This window comes from Periplaneta americana, chromosome 12, assembly GCF_040183065.1.
Source record: "Periplaneta americana isolate PAMFEO1 chromosome 12, P.americana_PAMFEO1_priV1, whole genome shotgun sequence".
NCBI lineage: Eukaryota > Metazoa > Arthropoda > Insecta > Blattodea > Blattidae > Periplaneta > Periplaneta americana.
This window is the reverse complement of record NC_091128.1, coordinates 79688997-79708653: the sequence shown is the minus strand read 5'-3', so window position 1 is coordinate 79708653 and position 19657 is coordinate 79688997. Positions and strand designations below refer to the sequence as shown.

The 19657-nt window shown below is 35.5% G+C and overlaps 1 protein-coding gene across 1 annotated transcript in view; it reads left to right on the top strand.

The window, feature by feature from the left end:
- Window positions 1-19657, top strand: part of LOC138710603 (very long chain fatty acid elongase AAEL008004-like) — a 53933-nt gene that overhangs the window by 14881 nt on the left and 19395 nt on the right. Inside the window, exon 3 of the mRNA XM_069841606.1 lies at window positions 8792-8872. Within this exon, the coding sequence (XP_069697707.1) occupies window positions 8792-8872 (81 nt within the window). The remainder of the gene's footprint in view (window positions 1-8791; window positions 8873-19657) is intronic.

Genomic DNA, 19657 nt, shown 5'->3' with positions numbered 1-19657 from the left:
TACAATGAAGAGAAATAATCCTATTTTACAAACAAGGGATGCTTTCGGACCTTCCGACGAAAATCGCCACGAAACTTACTTGGCTGAACAAGCATGAGGCCAAAGTAATTGGTGTGAAGTGTGGCATTTCGCAATCATTTGCTACCCCTAAAACAAGGCTTATAAGAGTAGGGTTCGCAACTGTAATGTTTGTGGTCATAAGTTATGAAACACGCTGTACCCGACAGACATGATGTCATTTTGTAATAATAATGCGCATGCCTCGTAGGTTTCCTGCCTTGTGCAAATAAGTGCGTTTTGTATAACCGTAAGTGGCTAGGTAGTACGATTCAGGGCATGGGTCTGTTTGTGTGTTAAAGAATACTGTAGGTGAAATACGTGTGTACTATTGTGTTTATCAAAATGAGTTGTAAACCTCATGCTGTGGTACAGACACTGGTGAATGAGATGACACAGAATTACTCAGCGGACAACACGCATCCAACATATAACGACAGGCGAATTGCACCGGAGTCGTTTTATCATCCTGGAGAAATATATCAGTGACGGCATGGACATGTCGGAAGGACAGACATTGTGATGTGATAGTGATGGAACATCGGACATTTTGTCTGAAGATAACGATGTGCTCGGTAGTCCAGTTGATAACACGGCAACCAGTTCCAGTTCCTGTGAACCATCACCTCCCAAATTCAAACGGAAAAGTATCCACGAGCAGTTCTCTAAAATAGCAATGCAAAGGATTTATGACAGTGTCAAGATTGGAAAGAAAAGCGTTGCAGCAACTGCCTGAAAATTCAAGACACCACCGGCAAATGTGAGACAAATAGTAAAGACTCTTGAGAGAGGTGGTACAATAGGAAACAAACATGCTCGCATTCGAGAGCATAATGTAGACCAAATTCAGGAATCCGCGTAATGTTGGAAACACAATTCACAACTGGCATTTAAAGACTTGAGCGAAAGAAGCAGCTATTTTCATGGGCATTCCCAGATTTAAAGCCAGCAATTATTTCCTCCACCAATTCAAACGCCGCTACAAAATAACATCAAGCAAGATTACAAGATTCATTACTAGGCGGGATGTTACTCTTGATACTGACGTGAGGACCAGAGCATTGGAGTTTGTGCGAGAAGCTACGGACTACGTCTCTGCTAATGCAATCGATGCCGACATGATGTTGAATACGGATCAAAGTCGATTTGAATATGAAATTAGCTCAAATAGGACACTATCAATGACCGGGGAAACGACAACTGAAGCAACTGTTGAAAGCGTTGCATCTACTACTCACTCCTATACCATTCAGGTCCTTATTTCCATGTCAGGACGCCTCGCAAAGAAATTGTACATCTGTTTTCAGGAAGCGGGTGGTAAATTTTCCAAACGTGTTTCCGAAACATTACAACGTAACCAACCTCCAAATATAGAATATGATTGCAGCACCAGTGGTAAGATGTCAACAGCTCTCGTACTGTCCTGGATGCGTAAAGTACTGCAACCGGAACTAAAGGGAGCTTCGCTTCTGCTGCTGGATTCATGATGTGGTCAAACAGACACAGGTTTATCGGCCAGAGCCTTCGGAAACTGGGATTTAAATTTACACACAAAAACTCATACTACCTAAAACCACAAAGTACTATCAGCCTTTAGACGTCTACTTATTTCGCCAGTACAAACTATTTGCGCGACGCATTGAAGAGTCCATACGTCATGATGAAGGGAATGCCGTCAAGCTGCATGATAAGATCTTCATTTTCAAGTTGCATTCCTTGATATACAATCAGGTGAGTGCACCACAGTACCAGCCTATGCTTCGCTATGCGTGGAAGGCGTCTGGATTCGTGTCACAGGACATGCCACTTCCGTTCCGTAATGTGTTGGACATAAATTTTGCTTGTATTGACATGCAGCATTCCTGACTGTGATTGCAGTTCCGCCATTATTTTCCCGTGGTGCGAGATTCAACTTTCTTTGCAGCACTGCCTTCTTACACCACATTACCATGAGGTAGAATGAGATACGCATATCAATTTACAAATCTATCTCTTGTACGTAATCTCGTCATTTACATGTATCATATTTCACAGGTAGATGATGTTAGGTACTTATGACTACAAACATTATAGTTGCGAACCCTACTTTCATACGCCTTGGTTTAGGGGTAAAAATGATTGCGAAATTCCACATTTCACACCAGTTACATTGGGCCCATGCTTGTTCAGCCCAGAAAGTTTCGTGGCGATTTTCATCAGAAGTTCCGAAAGCATCCCTTGTAAGACGCCTTTAACATCATGCAGAGGCCTGCCTTATGTTAACGAATCCATCAAAATCTCAATTTTGCAAATTTTACTGTTAGCAAGTTTTGCAAAAACGGTCCTCAATTGTTAAACTCTAATTACCATTAATTATTATTTGTAAAATCTTTGATCGATTTTGGCATCACTTCTCTATTTCCAACAATGAAATCTAATGGAAAAGAATGTGAAAGTCTCAATATATGGGAAGAGACAATCTTGCATTGATAATTATTTTTCAGTGACTGGAGATTTAGTTTACTGCAGTGATGTCCATAGCCTGAAGGAGAATATTCAGATTGACTACACTTCTGGAGAGTGGAGACTTTTCATTGATTCACTGAAAGTTAGTGTAAAGACAGTTTTACTGCATAATGAAAACAAACATTCTTATGCTTATGCAGCACAAGAAAGAAACATATCAAAACATTGAAAGATTGCGTAACCAATTAACGCCCAAATTATTTTTATTTAAGAAAAACGAAAATAATATATCTATTTCATAAATTTAATCCATAAGATGCCAAGAATATGTTTTGTTTATTCTGTCGTGCACCAAGTAGCTGAAAATCACCCGGTCTGTAAATAGACCGCTGGGCACTTGTGATATCTGCGTATTCATTTGCAATAAAGTAAATGTATTTTTTGTGTATTTAATGTAGTATAACCAGAAACATTTACACCAATATACCGGTAAATAAATTTATTTATGACAGTTTTAGTATTTAATGCAACAATACAATGCTGCAGCCATAATGAAACACATCTATTTTAGTAATATCTGTCTTTACCGAGTGTGGTAAGGCTCAAAGCCTCTTTGACAGAGAGTTTCATCACACTTCTTGCGGAATGTTACTGGTCTGCATTTACAACATTCCATCCGGCAGTGTGTCTGAGGGGGTCGTTTTGCCATGAAATGACCTCTACTATCTATCATCATACCAAATTTCACTCCTCGAGGTGATGACATAGGGCGCTCTATTCTCTTGCTGTTCGAAAACATCTAGAGATATTGAACACCCAAGCATCGCCGGAATTCAAGTAGGTCCAGGGAGTCTCGTCCATGTATTTCTCTGTAGATAATCCAACCATTTACTATAGCCATATCCAGCATTCTGACAAAGAGATCTCAGTATCACTTTTTCATGGAATGAAGTGGCATATTTCCCTGCTAACCAATCATGATGGTCCATTCCACCCATGTACTTGCAGTATTTCTTTATGACCTGTGAAATAACGGTTGGCGCATCTGACCACGAAACCAGTTGGCCCGGGTTTGATTCCAGTCGGGGAAAGTTACCTAGTTGAGATTTTTCCGGAGTTTTCTTTCAACTCAATATAAGGAAATGCTAGGTAACTTTCGGTGCTGGACCCCGGACTCATTTCACTGGCATTATTATCTTCATCTCATACAGACGCTAAATAACCTAAGATGTTGATAAAACGTCATAAAATAACCTATTAAAAATATGACCTGTGGTTGCTGCACACTTATATTCTGTCTTACATTTCTGTCCCACCTGCTTGCAGAAACCTCTACATCAAAGTTTGATCCTACAGGTACACATCTGTTGTCATCCCACTTCACGAACAGAATTTTACTATTAGTGACAAATGTATAATCGTAGGACTCTCTTACTGCATTCTGTAGTAATTTCGTATCCTGAAGAGTAAAGGCGTCCATTCTGTTTTCTCTCACAGTTTCTGTAACCCGGAAACCAAGATCCTGAAGGTGGAACAAAAGGTCTCTACTTAAAAAAAAATTATCAAATTATGTGTCGTGAGCATGAGGATGTAGAATGCAATCGAGCACATTCAGCGCAGCTCTGCTGGCTAAGACTAAGTCGTGCCTATTACTGGCGTCATCTCAGCTGTGTCCTTACCAGAGATTTTTTTACGCAGGGAATAGAAAACCTCAAAGTGATGTTGGCCACGGAAGAAATTAGTCAAAAGTGATACCATCTGACATAATATTACGAAAGGAAATGAAGCAATATATCGTAAAAAAGTAAATCCTTGGCGCTACAGCCCATGAAGGGCCAAGACCGACCAGTCGGTTGCTGACCTCATGTCCACATCCCGAAGCAGAGGTGGACGATCATCCAATCACAATGGAAGTATCGTGTGGTTAGCACGATGATCCTCCCAGCTGTTATAGCTGGTTTGCGAAACCGGATTTCCGCTACCTATCGTAGCTAAGTGGATCATGATGCTGGGTGGGCACCGGTCCCATACACTGACCGAAATTTCATGACAAAATTTCTTCTCCCATGAGGACTCGAACCAGCGTTCATTCCGTAACGCGAATCCTAGACAGGATGCTTTAGACCACGACGCCACAGCACGGAACAGCAATATATCGTACCATTAAATATTGAATTTTTTCCTGTTTACTGGTATAATATGTTGGTGAAAATAGGATGCATGGTTTTCTTTATTGGTCGAGAAGTATTATTGAATATTTTATAGACCACTGTACTTAGAAGTAAAAAAGGAATATATCCATTGTTAAAAAATGTATACACTGCAGACGTACACCGTATCACATTTATTTCCAATTTAGGGCATACAATAACAAGTTCTGGGAATCAAATAGGTGCTAATCATCTTTCAGATGCTAATCTACTTGCAATAGCACAGAACTACTGCCGACTGTTGCGGTACAGAGTGCAATGACACACCTTTCTCCACTGTTATTTTCACGTGATATCATAAGTGCCCAGCGGTCTATTTATAGACCGCAGCCGTTTCAGTTCATATTGCTTCAATCATTTTACATAAATCTGTGTTTTTCTTGTGCGATGCAATAGTAGTAACCTTGTCACTACTAAATCACATACCAATAACAATATCGAGACATTATAATACGGAAAATTAATTATATTCTTTACACAGTGCGACATCATTTTATACCTAACTAATTCGAACCAGGATACCTTAATGAATTCATATTTTTGAAGGAGGATAAAATATTCGCATATTTAGTTAACATCTTACATGATATATTTATGATGATCATTAATATTGAATCAATGGGGGCGCCAATAAAAAAATCTAATGTAGTCGAGTGTGCAAGGGTCTATAAATAGACCGCTGGGCGTTATGAAGAATACCAGTGAAATTTAATATATACTGATCTAAAAATAGTGACAGTGGCAGTGATTACAGAGATGCAAGTAGGTTATGCAAAATATTGTTGTCTCCTTTGTGAAGCTCAAATAGTTCCAGGAGAGAAGAATGTTCCATACTCACCTTAATCGACATCACAAAAGTCTTTTTGTCTCCATTGTATATAAAATTAGGCTTAATAATGCTGTTCGCGAAAGCAACGAGAATAGTACATTATGCAACGAGCCTATAATGATAGTAATTAAGACGCGAGGATGTTTATGAAACTAGCGCAAGCGAGTTTCATAATTTTCATACGAGCGTCTTAATTACCATTATAGGCAAGTTTCATACGACTTTTTATGCTCGACCATATTTCTAACATGAAATTATTCATAAGTTTTCATGGGGAGCGAACTGACCTTGTGCAATCTCGTAAATTGTGAGATATGCGCAGACGCGAAAGTATTGGTTTTTTCCGGGCAACGAATGTCGACGACCTTGATATAATCTAGAGAGTAAAATAAACGTTAAACTTGATATAACCTTGAAATTGAATTCGACATTGAAAAACGAGATGACAAATTGAATTTATTTGAATATTATTTACAATTAACGCTAATTATTATAGTAACAGAACATAACCTTCTGCGACAGTATTGGATTTCCAGCCTGCGTGACGTTTTGCTATTTGTCTTTATATTGCATATCCGAGAATAATCGAAAACCTGAACTTTAATGAATACGTGTACTTCAATGACATGCATTAAAGGACTGCTACCAGGTGTATAATTACTACATTTCGGCATGGTCGAGCATAAAATATATTAGAGCATTTGCCTATCTCAAGAAAAAATTCTCATGCATCAGCGAGGCCACAATAAAAAAGTCATATTTGTTGGTCCTCATATAAATAAATTTGTTCGAGATCCTGAGTTCATATTCAAACTGAATACCGTGAAAAAGGAGTGTGGCATTGCTTTGTAAACACTTGCAATAACTTCATTGGGAACAAAAGATCATAAAAATACAAGATGATTGTAAAAGAGTTCATATAGTGCCACTGTGCAATATGTGTTTAAGTTGCCTTTCCCGCACGATAATTTAAATTTATTCCCTGATATGAGAGCTGTGTCTGACGAACACGGAGAAAGATTCCATCAAGATATTTCACGAATGGAGAAGAGATACAGTGCGAAATGGAATCAAAATTTCTTGGCTGATTTCTGCTGGGCACTGATGAGAAAGATATCATTCAAGCAATACAAGAGACAGAGGACGATAAAATAGGATTCACATCATCTTTTGCAATTGATAAGTTTCATATGAGACCATGTTTTCAAATTTTATAAGTGCCATATTCACTTCGAAAATATAATTCGCCTAAGTTCTAAACATTGAAACACCCAAATTACTTTAAACTCTTCTCCCCAAAAGTTGGTGGGTGTGAAAAAATATTACTATCAGTTTGGAACTCGGCACACCTAAATCTACTCGTATATAGATTACCATAAATTTTGTGACAGAGGAGGATTTTTTTTTTGCAGACGGCTGTTACAAGAGAGATTAAAAAGGGATGTTCCAAAATTAGCGAAGGAAATAAAGTTGATTAGCAGGGATGTGCGATGTTTCTTTGTGAAATAAGTAAAATCGAATAATTTTCATGATGAGTTCTTAATTTATTTTGAAAATGTAACATTAACAGATATAGATATATATATATATAGGGCGGCCGGGTAGCTCAGTTGGTAGAGCAGCTGGCTACAGACTGGAAGGTCCGGGGTTCGATCCCAGGTGGTGACAGGATTTTTTCTCGTTGCCAAACTTTCAGAACGGCCCCGAGGTTCACTCAGCCTCCTATAAAATTGAGTACCGGGTCTTTCCCGGGGGTAAAAGGCGGTCAGAGCGTGGTGCCGACCACACCACCTCATTCTAGTGCCGAGGTCATGGAAAGCATGGGGCTCTACCTCCATGCCCCCCCAAGTGCCTTCATGGCATGTTACGGGGATACCTTTACCTTTTACCTTTAACATTAACAGATAAATGTGCACTATTTGGCACCTAGGAGTTTCAAGGAGTGAATTTAATTTACTTTTACGGAAAAGTTCCGAGAGATAATCTACGTTTATGTCACTACAGATCACAAATTCCATATGAGATTTCTAAAGTCTTTTCTTTACAAATTCAATGTTGGCTATAAATATTAATAAATAATGTAAGAAATATGAATGATTGTAGTTATAAGTCTGATTTACATTATAAAAAGCAAGAAGTTACATTCCTCGGCAAGATTAAAACTTTCGATGTTTGGTTTTGTCGTCCAACGCACAACCACGGACCTATTCAATGCTTATGTTAATAACATACAATTTAGCTGTAGCAATGTGGTGTCATAACTTGGGGTTTGTTTATTTAATGTAATTAGATTTAATTTGATTAGTTTCGCAACAATTGGACTTCCTGTTATATCCTGTTATTTAGATATTTAATTTAGGGTTGATTTATTAACTCTTACTATGCAAGATGCCTCTTATTTCAATAATTCTATATCATGTTAAATAGTCATTGTCTACACTAAAGTATTATCGTCATCTCTCATTTCTCATCGTAATGGCGAACCGACGTGACATGAGACAGCGAGTTATAGCTCTAGTTGAGGCTGGATATGGGGCTAGATCTGCTGGCCGTTTGTGATAACTGTAAACATTTAATAGGCCTACATCAAATATTCATTATATGAGGTCTCGCCAACCTCATTGAATATTAACATGACTACTATGAAGTAGTCAATGTGTATTATCACAAACTTTTGTTGAATATGGCCATAAAAGTCATTTAAATATGCGCTCCTACATATTGACTTACATAGATTTAAATGCAGGTAGTATGCCGTAAAACAGTACAATGAGAGGAGTTCGACAGGCACCGTGGATCGTGTCCCGGCATAGCTCAGTTGGAAAGAGCCCTCAGCGCGCAGAGCTGAGAGGACCCGGGTTCGATTCCCGATGCCGGAACGAATTTTTCTCGATGTAATGGTGATAATACACATTGACTACTTCATAGTAGTCGTGTTATTATTCAATGAGGTTGGCGAAACCTCATATGATGAATATTTGATGTATGCATATAATATTTCAACGTACAATATTATTTTCATCAGATACTTTATCCGATTGAAATTTCAGAGATCAAGATCAAACTCAGTCCCTTTGGTGTGGAGTCATCATGATCGCAAATTTCACCTTGCACTCTTATAGATTTGAATTACAACATCTCAATAAATTAGACGTATCAGCCCAGCTAATGAAATGTCTTGCTTCATAGTTATTTAATGAGTTGGCTTTTTAGTAATGACTGTATTTGAGTGTGTTCTTCTTTTTTTCAGGGCATCGACCTTTTTGTAACAAAGAATACCAGCTTCTTATGCCAAACTGTGGACTATTCTACGACACCAATGTCTGTCTATGTACGTACAATAGTCTATACAAATAACTCAATAATCCTACATTTATCTTAATGTTTTTATAGCATTAAGCAATTATTGATTTTTATTTTAATTGAACTGTTAACTTCACATAAGACTTATATATTAAAATTATTATTAGACTAATAAAATTTTCTTAATTTCATTTTTGTTTGTTTTCAAACAATTTTTATATGAAGTATAAATGTGCAATTGACTTACTCATTTGGAATTCAAGTTCAGTAGGACATAAAACTCTTAAATAAATGATTCTAATAATTTTTCTCATGCTAAATATAATAAAAAATTTATTAATCATACAATAATTTATGCAAGTTCCATTTAGTCTGAGTGACGATTACATACTTACATTTTCATTTTCTTCTGTATTAAGCTAGGACATATTCCTTTGGGTATTGAAAAGTTGGTGAAATTCAATATATATTTTTCTCAGCAATGAATTAATCTCTCATTAAAATCTAATATACTCAATATATGTACATTATAGACTTTTTTTTTGCTTGTAAACCCATGGTTTTACATTATTTATATTGATATATTATGAGTTGGTTATTACTCATATACAAATGGATAAATAATAATAATAAAAATAATAATAATAATAATAATAATAATAATACGGAAAATGCTCACGTGCTTTTGTGTAGTATATCAGTTGTTCATTGCATGTGGCTGAAAAATGGTGCTTGTTTAGTACATATTGTTTTAATGTATTATAATCATTATTATTATTATTATTATTATTATTATTATTATTATTATTATTATTATTATTATTATTAGGCTATTAATGTTGATGTTATTGGAGGATTGACTTTTATTCATAACTTGTTTCGTACGTTCATTAGCCACAATTGTATCCAACAGCTAAATGTCATTTTTTTTTATCCTAATTCCTGTATTGACGTTACACGCAATGATAGGCATTTCTCAAATCCAGTATCACTTCCACCTGTGTAATCAGTATTTATTTGAGTCAATATAATTGAAAATGATGTGCATGAAATATAATTGTTACTAAAAGAAACTAATGGATTTTTATATTGCTGGCAAAAGTGAAAAACCTCTTAAGTCCTAAGAACCTAATTTTCAGGAATGCAATAAAACTATTCTGTGTTAAATTTGTTTCACGTATGAACAAAAATATGATAAACAAATTTATCTGAAAATCTACTCACATAATTTTATAAAACCAATCACAACCACGCTAAAAGTTACGAATGAGCTGCTTGCTTTCAACTAAACTGGGGTCATGCCTAGCAGAGAAACTTTCAGCGTGCCCCACGTCACTCCTTGGACAAACGTAACTAAACCACATTGTTCCGGCAATTTTTACATCTGCCACGTTATAATGCGTTACACATACTATCATTCTAGGCAAAGGAAAGGAAATTATTGGAATTTTTGGCACTGTCATCGGTTACCAAATCTGCAATCGGAAACTTCTCCAACAAAGCTTCTATGTTTGTAAGCCTCTGAATAAATTTTTCAAAATTAATATAATAATATGTTTTTTTTATTTACTAGAGCTTCCTCAAATTAGAGGCTGTCATTAGACAAAGCATACAAAACAATATAAGAACAAATAGATGATGAAAGATAACAGAGTAAGGAAAAAAGTAAACAAGTACACAAACAAACAAACAATGGCAGTATACAGAATTAAAAAAAGTTACAAGTAAAGAAGCGATGAAAGGTAATAAGATAAAGAAAAAAGATAATGTTGCACTAGTTTTTTCAGTACACTGAATTAGAGTCCATATAGATGGTTCCGTAAAAGTTTGACTGACTCTCTAATTATGAGGAGGGCCAGTTCATTCAGAAACGATTTGTGCAGTCCTAGGGTCTTACAGAATTGAGAAGAGAAGTTAGGTATCGTTCCTCTTGCTCCAAACATCAATCCCGTAACACTGATATCTTGAAGTTGGTATTTATCTTTATAATACGGGATGGTTGGAATGTAGATTTCTCGTTTCTCCTCATGCACGTCTTCAGGCTGTCCTTTATACGTTTCAAACCTGATGGTGGGGTCGATTATCATACCCTGAGACAGGGATTCGCTAATGGCGATTATGTCAATTCGTCTGTTACTGCCATTGTCGGCAGTTCCGTGGACTTCTTCATAGACGGTGTATTTTAGTTTTCTAAGGGCATCAGCCAGTTTAGTTCTAATTGCATGGTACCTATGTATACGCAATGTTTCGCCATAAGGGCAGGCTCCCAGGACATGTCCAAGGGTTTCTATCTCACTGAGGCATCGCCTGCAGTGGTTGACCTGAGACCTACCGGGTATGGCTCTTACAGCACTTACGTTGGCAGTCATCTTGATAGCCTCCTTCCATTCACCGCTAGTCATTCCATCGGGCTTAGTTATCCATTTGTTAAAGGGAGTATCAAAAACAGAATTCTGTTTCTTGTAAACTAATATCTGATCTTTAAAATGTTATACTAAAATAAATTCAAACTTCTTAAAAAACTATTGGCCATAAAGTTAGCTACACTAATTAATTTTAGAAAATGACTTTACCCTACCTGTCACGGAAATAAAGCAAAAATAACAGGCTTTTGTTTTCTCTATGTTAATATTTGCTGTCTACAATATTATATCTCGGATTGAAAACGTTTCCAGATAAGAATATGATAGCATGAAGGTAGCTTTGGGCCTATTTCACCAAACTCGTTTAACTTTAATAAGACTTTAAATATACTTTAAATACTAGATAAAGAGTTCGAGCATTTCACCAACATGATTTGTTATTTAATCACTCCTTAAACTGTATTTGTCTTAATTCTTGAAGTTGATTTAAGTTAGAAATCCATCATAGCAGAAAGACTAATGAACATTAATTTTGAAGATGGTGTTTTAATTCAAAGACGTTGGAGAATAATTTGAGAAAGAACTGATTTATTCGACACAATGGATACCAAGAATTTTCTAATATATTGTTTTACAAGAAAGAACAGCATTCATTATTACCATATATTGGAGATGATTTGTAGTGTCCCTCTGATAAGCAAGTGTGATACTAAAGATATATTAAATGAGAAACACTTTTATTTTATACCTATAGGCCTGTACATAAAACCAATTTTTCACTTTGATTATGTAATGTGGACTTTCCATCACTAATAAAAATGTTGTGAACACATACATTACGCAACTAGTTGGGTAATGATACTGCTATTACCTATAATTAAAAAAAAATACACTAGATTTCTTAACACAGTAGCTTTCGCCTTTTCGTTTCAAAAACACGTACAACTATATGTAATTATTTATGTCGACCTTCTGCAAAAAAATAATGTACTCCATACCATCAATTAGTGCGTCCACAATGAACTTGGCTTTTCGCATACAGCTTTCTCACCAAAGTCTGCCAGTATTACCTTCACCGACACATTTTCTACATTTTTCTTTGAACATTAATATTCAAATATTTTATATTCCACTTCATATCTCACACGGGATTTCGATGGTACTAAACAGTAAATTGCAGAATTTGCAGCATTTTCAATATCTGAATCCTCGTTTTAACTCATTTTAACAATGTTTGTTTATTTCTCCTACTACTGCTGTTACCTTATAAACAAAAACCTATCGTATTCAAAAGTAATAAAACAGACATGAACGAATGGCCTCTCGCAGGAAGAATCTAATAGGCCTAATAATAAAATCGCCTATCCACAAAATATATGTTCAAAAATAATAAAAGAAATACAATTATTTTATTTAAAAATTACTATTTTGTCAAAGTGGATAAAATGTTGTACGATATACCTATCGTAACTTCATAATATTATCATACTCGACTGGTTGTCAAATTCGGTCTTCGGCTTCGTTTGATAACTTTCCATTCTCGTATTGTAATATGAAACTTACGATAGGCCTACTTATATTGTGAACAACTATTACCTCAGAAGATAATTTAATCTGTATAAATTCCGATAATGAAATTAATCTAGTTTTTTATACGATACTAAATTTTCATTCCGATAAATTTAGCGTGTTTTCATAGATTATGATACTACACATAAGATCCGGTTGCCTTTTAAAACAAATTTTCACCTGCAATGGAACCATAGTAAGTTATTTAGTAGTTAACATAATATTTTTTTAGGCAATTTAAATGTTAAATATTACAAGGCTATATAATTATGCAGACTATTACACTATTAATAAGTCATGCTACTTTTGACCAATAAAACAGTACGAAACGACATGTTTCAACCAATCATGGCTGCTTATCCTACAATTTTTATCACCTCCCTAGCATTTATTTTTATCACCTATCTAGCATTTGTTTGCTTTTATCAGCTCCCTAACATTTGTTTCTTTGTTTACCAACATTTTACTATCAGTAATTGTACCTTTTAAAATTATTATTTCATCATCCATAATTAAAACTTTCCTATCGTTTATCTTGTTTATATTATTTAGGTTATGTTACAGCTTCTGCTGTATAAGATTATCGCTAGTCACGTATCAGAGATTGTTTAATACTAAATATTCATAATTGAAGTTGAATGCAACTGTTTTAATAAAAATGAAACTAAATCAACAAGCCTTCGTGACTAGTAATCGTCCATAGAGTTTAATGGAGATTGTATAGTTGGCACAACTGGTAACAAAAGAACAGCTGATCATAACACACTACTGCCATGTAGCAGAATTTTGTAATGATGAGATGGTACAATAATAAATTTTTCAAGACAATTTAGTATTTTAGTAAGTCAATAGTTTATTGTATTAGAGTACTTTATTTCTTCTAATCTTTATTTACTTTCTTCTTATCGTATAATAGTCAGTTAAATCTCACTCGAATTTTGATTTTCTCTAGATAAATTAAACCTCCTAGTGAGATTACTGTAGATTAATGACTTGCCAAAACTCGATGACAAAAATGAAGATCTGTTCCTAAACTGACACCATGGCCTTCTGAAGTATATATTTTACTCACCACCTGCTCGAACGCATCCGATGGCTGCAAAGTGCTTGCCCATAAGACCATTTTAATAATGCTTTCGTTGAAATAGCGTGTTTCCTAATTCCAACGTTTGATGGCAGCACCAAATATGCCATGTTCAACTGTATGTCTGTTTCAAACTATGAAGAAAAAAAAAACATCGTTCTACCTACATTGTGCCATTGTGACATATTACATTGTGTTACGAATAACAATCATCAGAAACTTGTGTCAGAAATTCTTGTGGATTAAATCCTGAAACCTCTCATTAGTAATGTAAGGAAGTTCCACACAGAAAAAGTATTCCGGTTTTCTTATTCGACGAAACTCCTTTCTCGGAAAGTACTGAAGCGTAAGTTCCTGGGGCACTAGTTATTTTGTTTATTGAGTTATCTAGATGGAGAAGTCCCTATCTGAAAAGTTTATATAAATTTTTGTAATCACCAAAAACTGGTAGAGTATGAAAATATCATGGTCTCCTGCAGTTTTTTTTAAATAATGAAAATAGTTCAGAACTGTGGAATAACGGTTAGCGCGTCTGATCGCGAAACCAGGTGGCGCGGGTTCGAATCCCGATCGCGGCAAGTTATCTTGTTTAGGTTTTTTTCGTGGGTTCCCTCAACGCAATATGAGCAAATGCTGGGTAACTATGGGTGCTGGATCCCGGACACATTTCACTGGCATTATCACATTCATTTCATTCAGACGCTAAATAACCTGACATGTTGATACAGCATCGTAAAATAACACACTAAAAAAAGAACGAAAATAATTAATTTACTTTACAAGTTCCATAAAATGTCCTCCTAATAGTTAATTTGCTATTTTAGTTTGAAAACCGGTTTTAATTCTGTCACATAGGGACTGTTAAAACTGAGCAACTAATCGACTTTCATATTTTAAATTTTATTTAGGCTATGCATGTCTTGTTAGAATTCCTTTTGCTTCAAGAGCAAAGAATATAATAGATTAACGAAGTTAATAGAATCGCGAAACAAAGTAGTCTTTCAATCACATAATATAAACATGAAGCATAAAAACCTATATCCACAAGTGACTTCATAGCCCGTTAGGTGATGATGTCTAGCAGAAATTTTTTCCTATTCATGATAAATAGATGGATGGATGGATGGATGGATGGATGGATGGATGGATGGATGGATGGATGGATGGATGGATGGATGGATGGATGGATGGATGGATGGATGGATACTTTTATTGCTTTAACATACTTATATATACAGCAACGTCAAAAAACAAGATCATACAAAAAGTATTTGCCTAGTTAAAAAAATTATTGATACTATACAAACTATGTTCATACAATTTTCGTTTGATTAACGACTTGAATAAAACATCATTTAAATTCCTAGCTGACCTCTGTAACCTATTACACAACTTCAGAGACATATATTCAAAGTTATTTTGTGTAGTTGTATTCCTGCATACGTCAAGTCTTATAATATATAATCACAGTGCCTTGCATGATGTTCATGGAAATTCAAATTCAATGGAAAATTATTAATATTCAATTTAGTATACCGTACAACACTCCAGTATATATAGCGATGGAAGAGTGAGAATATGAATATTTATCTTCATTATATGAGAAAGAATAGGAACTAATCGACAAATTTTATTTCCAACACAAACAAGAAATTCAATTGAATGATAGCAAAATTTGTTCAAATAAAGGTATATAATGTTCTTTTGACTCAATTGACTTACTTACTTACAAATGGCTTTTAATGAACCCGGAGGTTCATTGCCGCCCTCACATAAGCCCGCCATCGCTCCCCATCCTGAGCAAGATTAATCAAGTCTCTACAATCATATCCCACGTAACTCAAATCCATTTTAATATTATCTTCCCATCTACGTCTCGGCTTTCCCAAAGATCTTTTTTCCTCCGGTCTCCAAACTAACACTCTATATGCATTTCTCGATTCGCCCATACGTGCTACATGCCCTGCTCATCTCAAAGGTCTGGATTTAATATCCCTAATTAGGGAAGATGGAGGCAGGTTGGCTACAGAGGCACGTTGGCACACCAGTTTTATTTCTGTGGTTATGCAATGGATTGCAGCACAAAGCAGACAATATGATCCCTGCTTTATAAAGCATGCTCCATGGAAACGTCAGACTTTTGTGGCGAGCGGTAGAAGAAGGAAGCCATAAAGTTGTTTTCGCAGCAAGATAAGTAAATTTTCACCGTCTCGTGATTATTTTTTTACTGGGTACATGTGTAATATTAGGTGAACTTTAAATACATCGTTGGAAAGTACATTTAATTGGCTCTGTTTCGTGTTAATTTCATTTCGATCATTCATTATTCTAATGCGTAATTTTTAACACAAATCGAATATCTACACGAGAGGCAAGTTGGCACAGTTGTTAGGAGGCAAATTGGCACGGTGTTTAACCTACCCCGCTGTGTTAATTTAAATGATTATATAAATTATACAATAGATAATTTATTTTTTCATACAATTTGTTATTATATAAGTCCAAATTAATTTATTGTAAATATAAGCAATACATGTTCATTGCAGTGAATGAGAAAATGAGGACTTCAAGAAAACTGATAGAGCAACTACTTCTACTGATAATATGATGTTACGAGCTGTCAGTGTTAGAAAACAGAAGTGTAGCCAAGGGGCCCAAGGATTTTAATTTCAAATTCAAGAATCCCACCCATTATTTTTATTGGATTATTTTACGACGCTGTATCAACATCTAAGTTATTTAGCATCTGAATGAAATGAAGGTGATAATGCCGGTGAAATGAGTCCGGGGTCCAGCACCGAAAGTAACCCAGCATTTGCTCGTATTGGGTTGAGGGAAAACCCCGGAAAAAAACTCAACCAGGTAACTTGCCCCGACCCGGGATTCGAACCCGGGCCACCTGGTTTCGCGGCCAGACGCGCTGACCGTTACTCCATAGGTGTAGACCACTCGATATTGTAAGTAGGCTACGGAGGAGGACATAAGGCGAAAATTATCTACTGCGATATTTACTGACTCTCCAGATAAGAAAGCACTGGAGGAGGGGATATCGAAAAAGGATAATGAATTTGTTCAACAAAAATACAAGTGGAGACTTTAGTAGTGAGAAAAGGATTCTTAAGATCAGTCGAAAGACAAAGAATAATTTAAGAAGGGAAAGTAACGAAGAAGACAGAGAGACATATCGCCTGTATTGTGTTAAATGTTACTCAGAATGTGCACCAGGTGACAGTGCCTGGAGTGTAAATTTTGGCACATAAAAATTTTACAGATGGAAACAGAAACTTTTTATGCATAAACTCCTTCTCATATATATATATTTTAAAAAGACTATATGATATATAGTCATTTACAAGTCCAAAAGTAATTTTTCTACCTTCCTTTTCTAGATTCATTTCTTCTTTTATCTGAGTGTTTAACTCCATGGTTATATATATATGGATAGATGGATGGATAGATAGGTAGGTAGGTGGATGGATAGATAGATAGGTAGATATAGATAGGTAGGTAGGTAGATAGATAGATAGATAGATAGATAGATAGATAGATAGATAGATAGATAGATAGATAGATAGATAGATAGATGGATGGATGGATGGATGGATGGATGGATGGATGGATGGATGGATGGATGGATGGATGGATGGATGGATGGATGGATGGATGGATGGATGGATGGATGGATGGATGGATGGATGGATGGATGGATGGATGGATGGATGGATGGATGGATGGATGGATGGATGGATGGATGGATGGATGGATGGATGGATGGATGGATGGATGGATGGATGGATGGATGGATGGATAGATGGATGGATGGATGGATAGATGGATAGATGGATAGATGGATAGATGGATAGATGGATAGATGGATAGATGGATAGATAGATAGATAGATAGATAGATAGATAGATAGATAGATAGATAGATAGATAGATAGATAGATAGATAGATAGATAGATAGATAGATAGATAGATAGATAGATAGATAGATAGATAGATAGATAGATAGATAGATAGATAGATAGATAGATAGATAGATAGATAGATAGATAGATAGATAGATAGATAGATAGATAGATAGATAGATAGATAGATAGATAGATAGATAGATAGATAGATAGATAGATAGATAGATAGATAGATAGATAGATAGATAGATAGATAGATAGATAGATAGATAGATAGATAGATAGATAGATAGATAGATAGATAGATAGATAGATAGATAGATAGATAGATAGATAGATAGATAGATAGATAGATAGATAGATAGATAGATAGATAGATAGATAGATAGATAGATAGATAGATAGATAGATAGATAGATAGATAGATAGATAGATAGATAGATAGATAGATAGATAGATAGATAGATAGATAGATAGATAGATAGATAGATAGATAGATAGATAGATAGATAGATAGATAGATAGATAGATAGATAGATAGATAGATAGATAGATAGATAGATAGATAGATAGATAGATAGATAGATAGATAGATAGATAGATAGATAGATAGATAGATAGATAGATAGATAGATAGATAGATAGATAGATAGATAGATAGATAGATAGATAGATAGATAGATAGATAGATAGATAGATAGATAGATAGATAGATAGATAGATAGATAGATAGATAGATAGATAGATAGATAGATAGATAGATAGATAGATAGATAGATAGATAGATAGATAGATAGATAGATAGATAGATAGATAGATAGATAGATAGATAGATAGATGCTTGTGATAGGAATTTCTTGACTGGTAATGGTCAGCACATCGTAATTCTCCATGCGGGAGGACAAAATGGCTTCATAACAGGAGCTCTGTACATTATAAAGACATGGTTGATGCTCCAGCTGACCATCACGGGTTATAAATGCTGCGTTGTTTGAAGAATGGTTTGAAAATAAATTTCTGAAAATTTTAGATACACCTTCAGTAATCAAAATAAACAACGTCCCTTATCACTCTCGACTTCGGGGTATTTCTTCAACCCAATATGATCAAATGCTGGGTAACTATCGGTGCTGGACCCCGGACTCATTTCACCGGCATTATCACCTTCATCTCATTCAGACGCTAAATAACCTAAGATGTTGATAAAGCGTCGTAAAATAACCTACTAAGAAAACATTCCCGACTTTTGAACCCTGTACCAACAATGTCATACAGAAGTGAAGATATTCTCAATTCATAAGTGACGACAATATTGATCTTCCCATACTGACTACAAAAACAAAACAGCAATTTTATTGCCACAGCATACCAAACGTGCACACAGTGGTAAGAAAGTATTCGTAGCCGATAAACTAGTCTTGAAATAAGACCTTGTTGTTACGCGACTTCTCCCTTACCACTATTGTCTGAATCCTATTGAATATGTATGTGCCGAATTAAAGAGAATTGTGATCGGAAAATGTTCTTGGGGAAAAATGGAAATGAATTACGAGTCGTTATAGAAAATGTGGTGAGGGAAATTGATTCAAAACAGCACTGTCTCCATTACATCAGAAATATTAGGAAAAAAAAGAATATGTGTTATAAGACGGATTTGAACACGATATGGCTCACTTTCTAGTAGGTACTTTGATTCTGAAAACACATCATCCGACTCCGAGTAAAGGTAAGTACTGTATAGCAACACTGCTTTTCACTGTTCGGCATGAGGTCGGCATACCGTCTACCCCTCCGCTAGCTAGAGCTCTACCTGCGAGGTAGGCCGCCCTCGCCCACTAGCTAAAACATCAGTGAATGGACAGTAGTTGCAATAATAATAATAA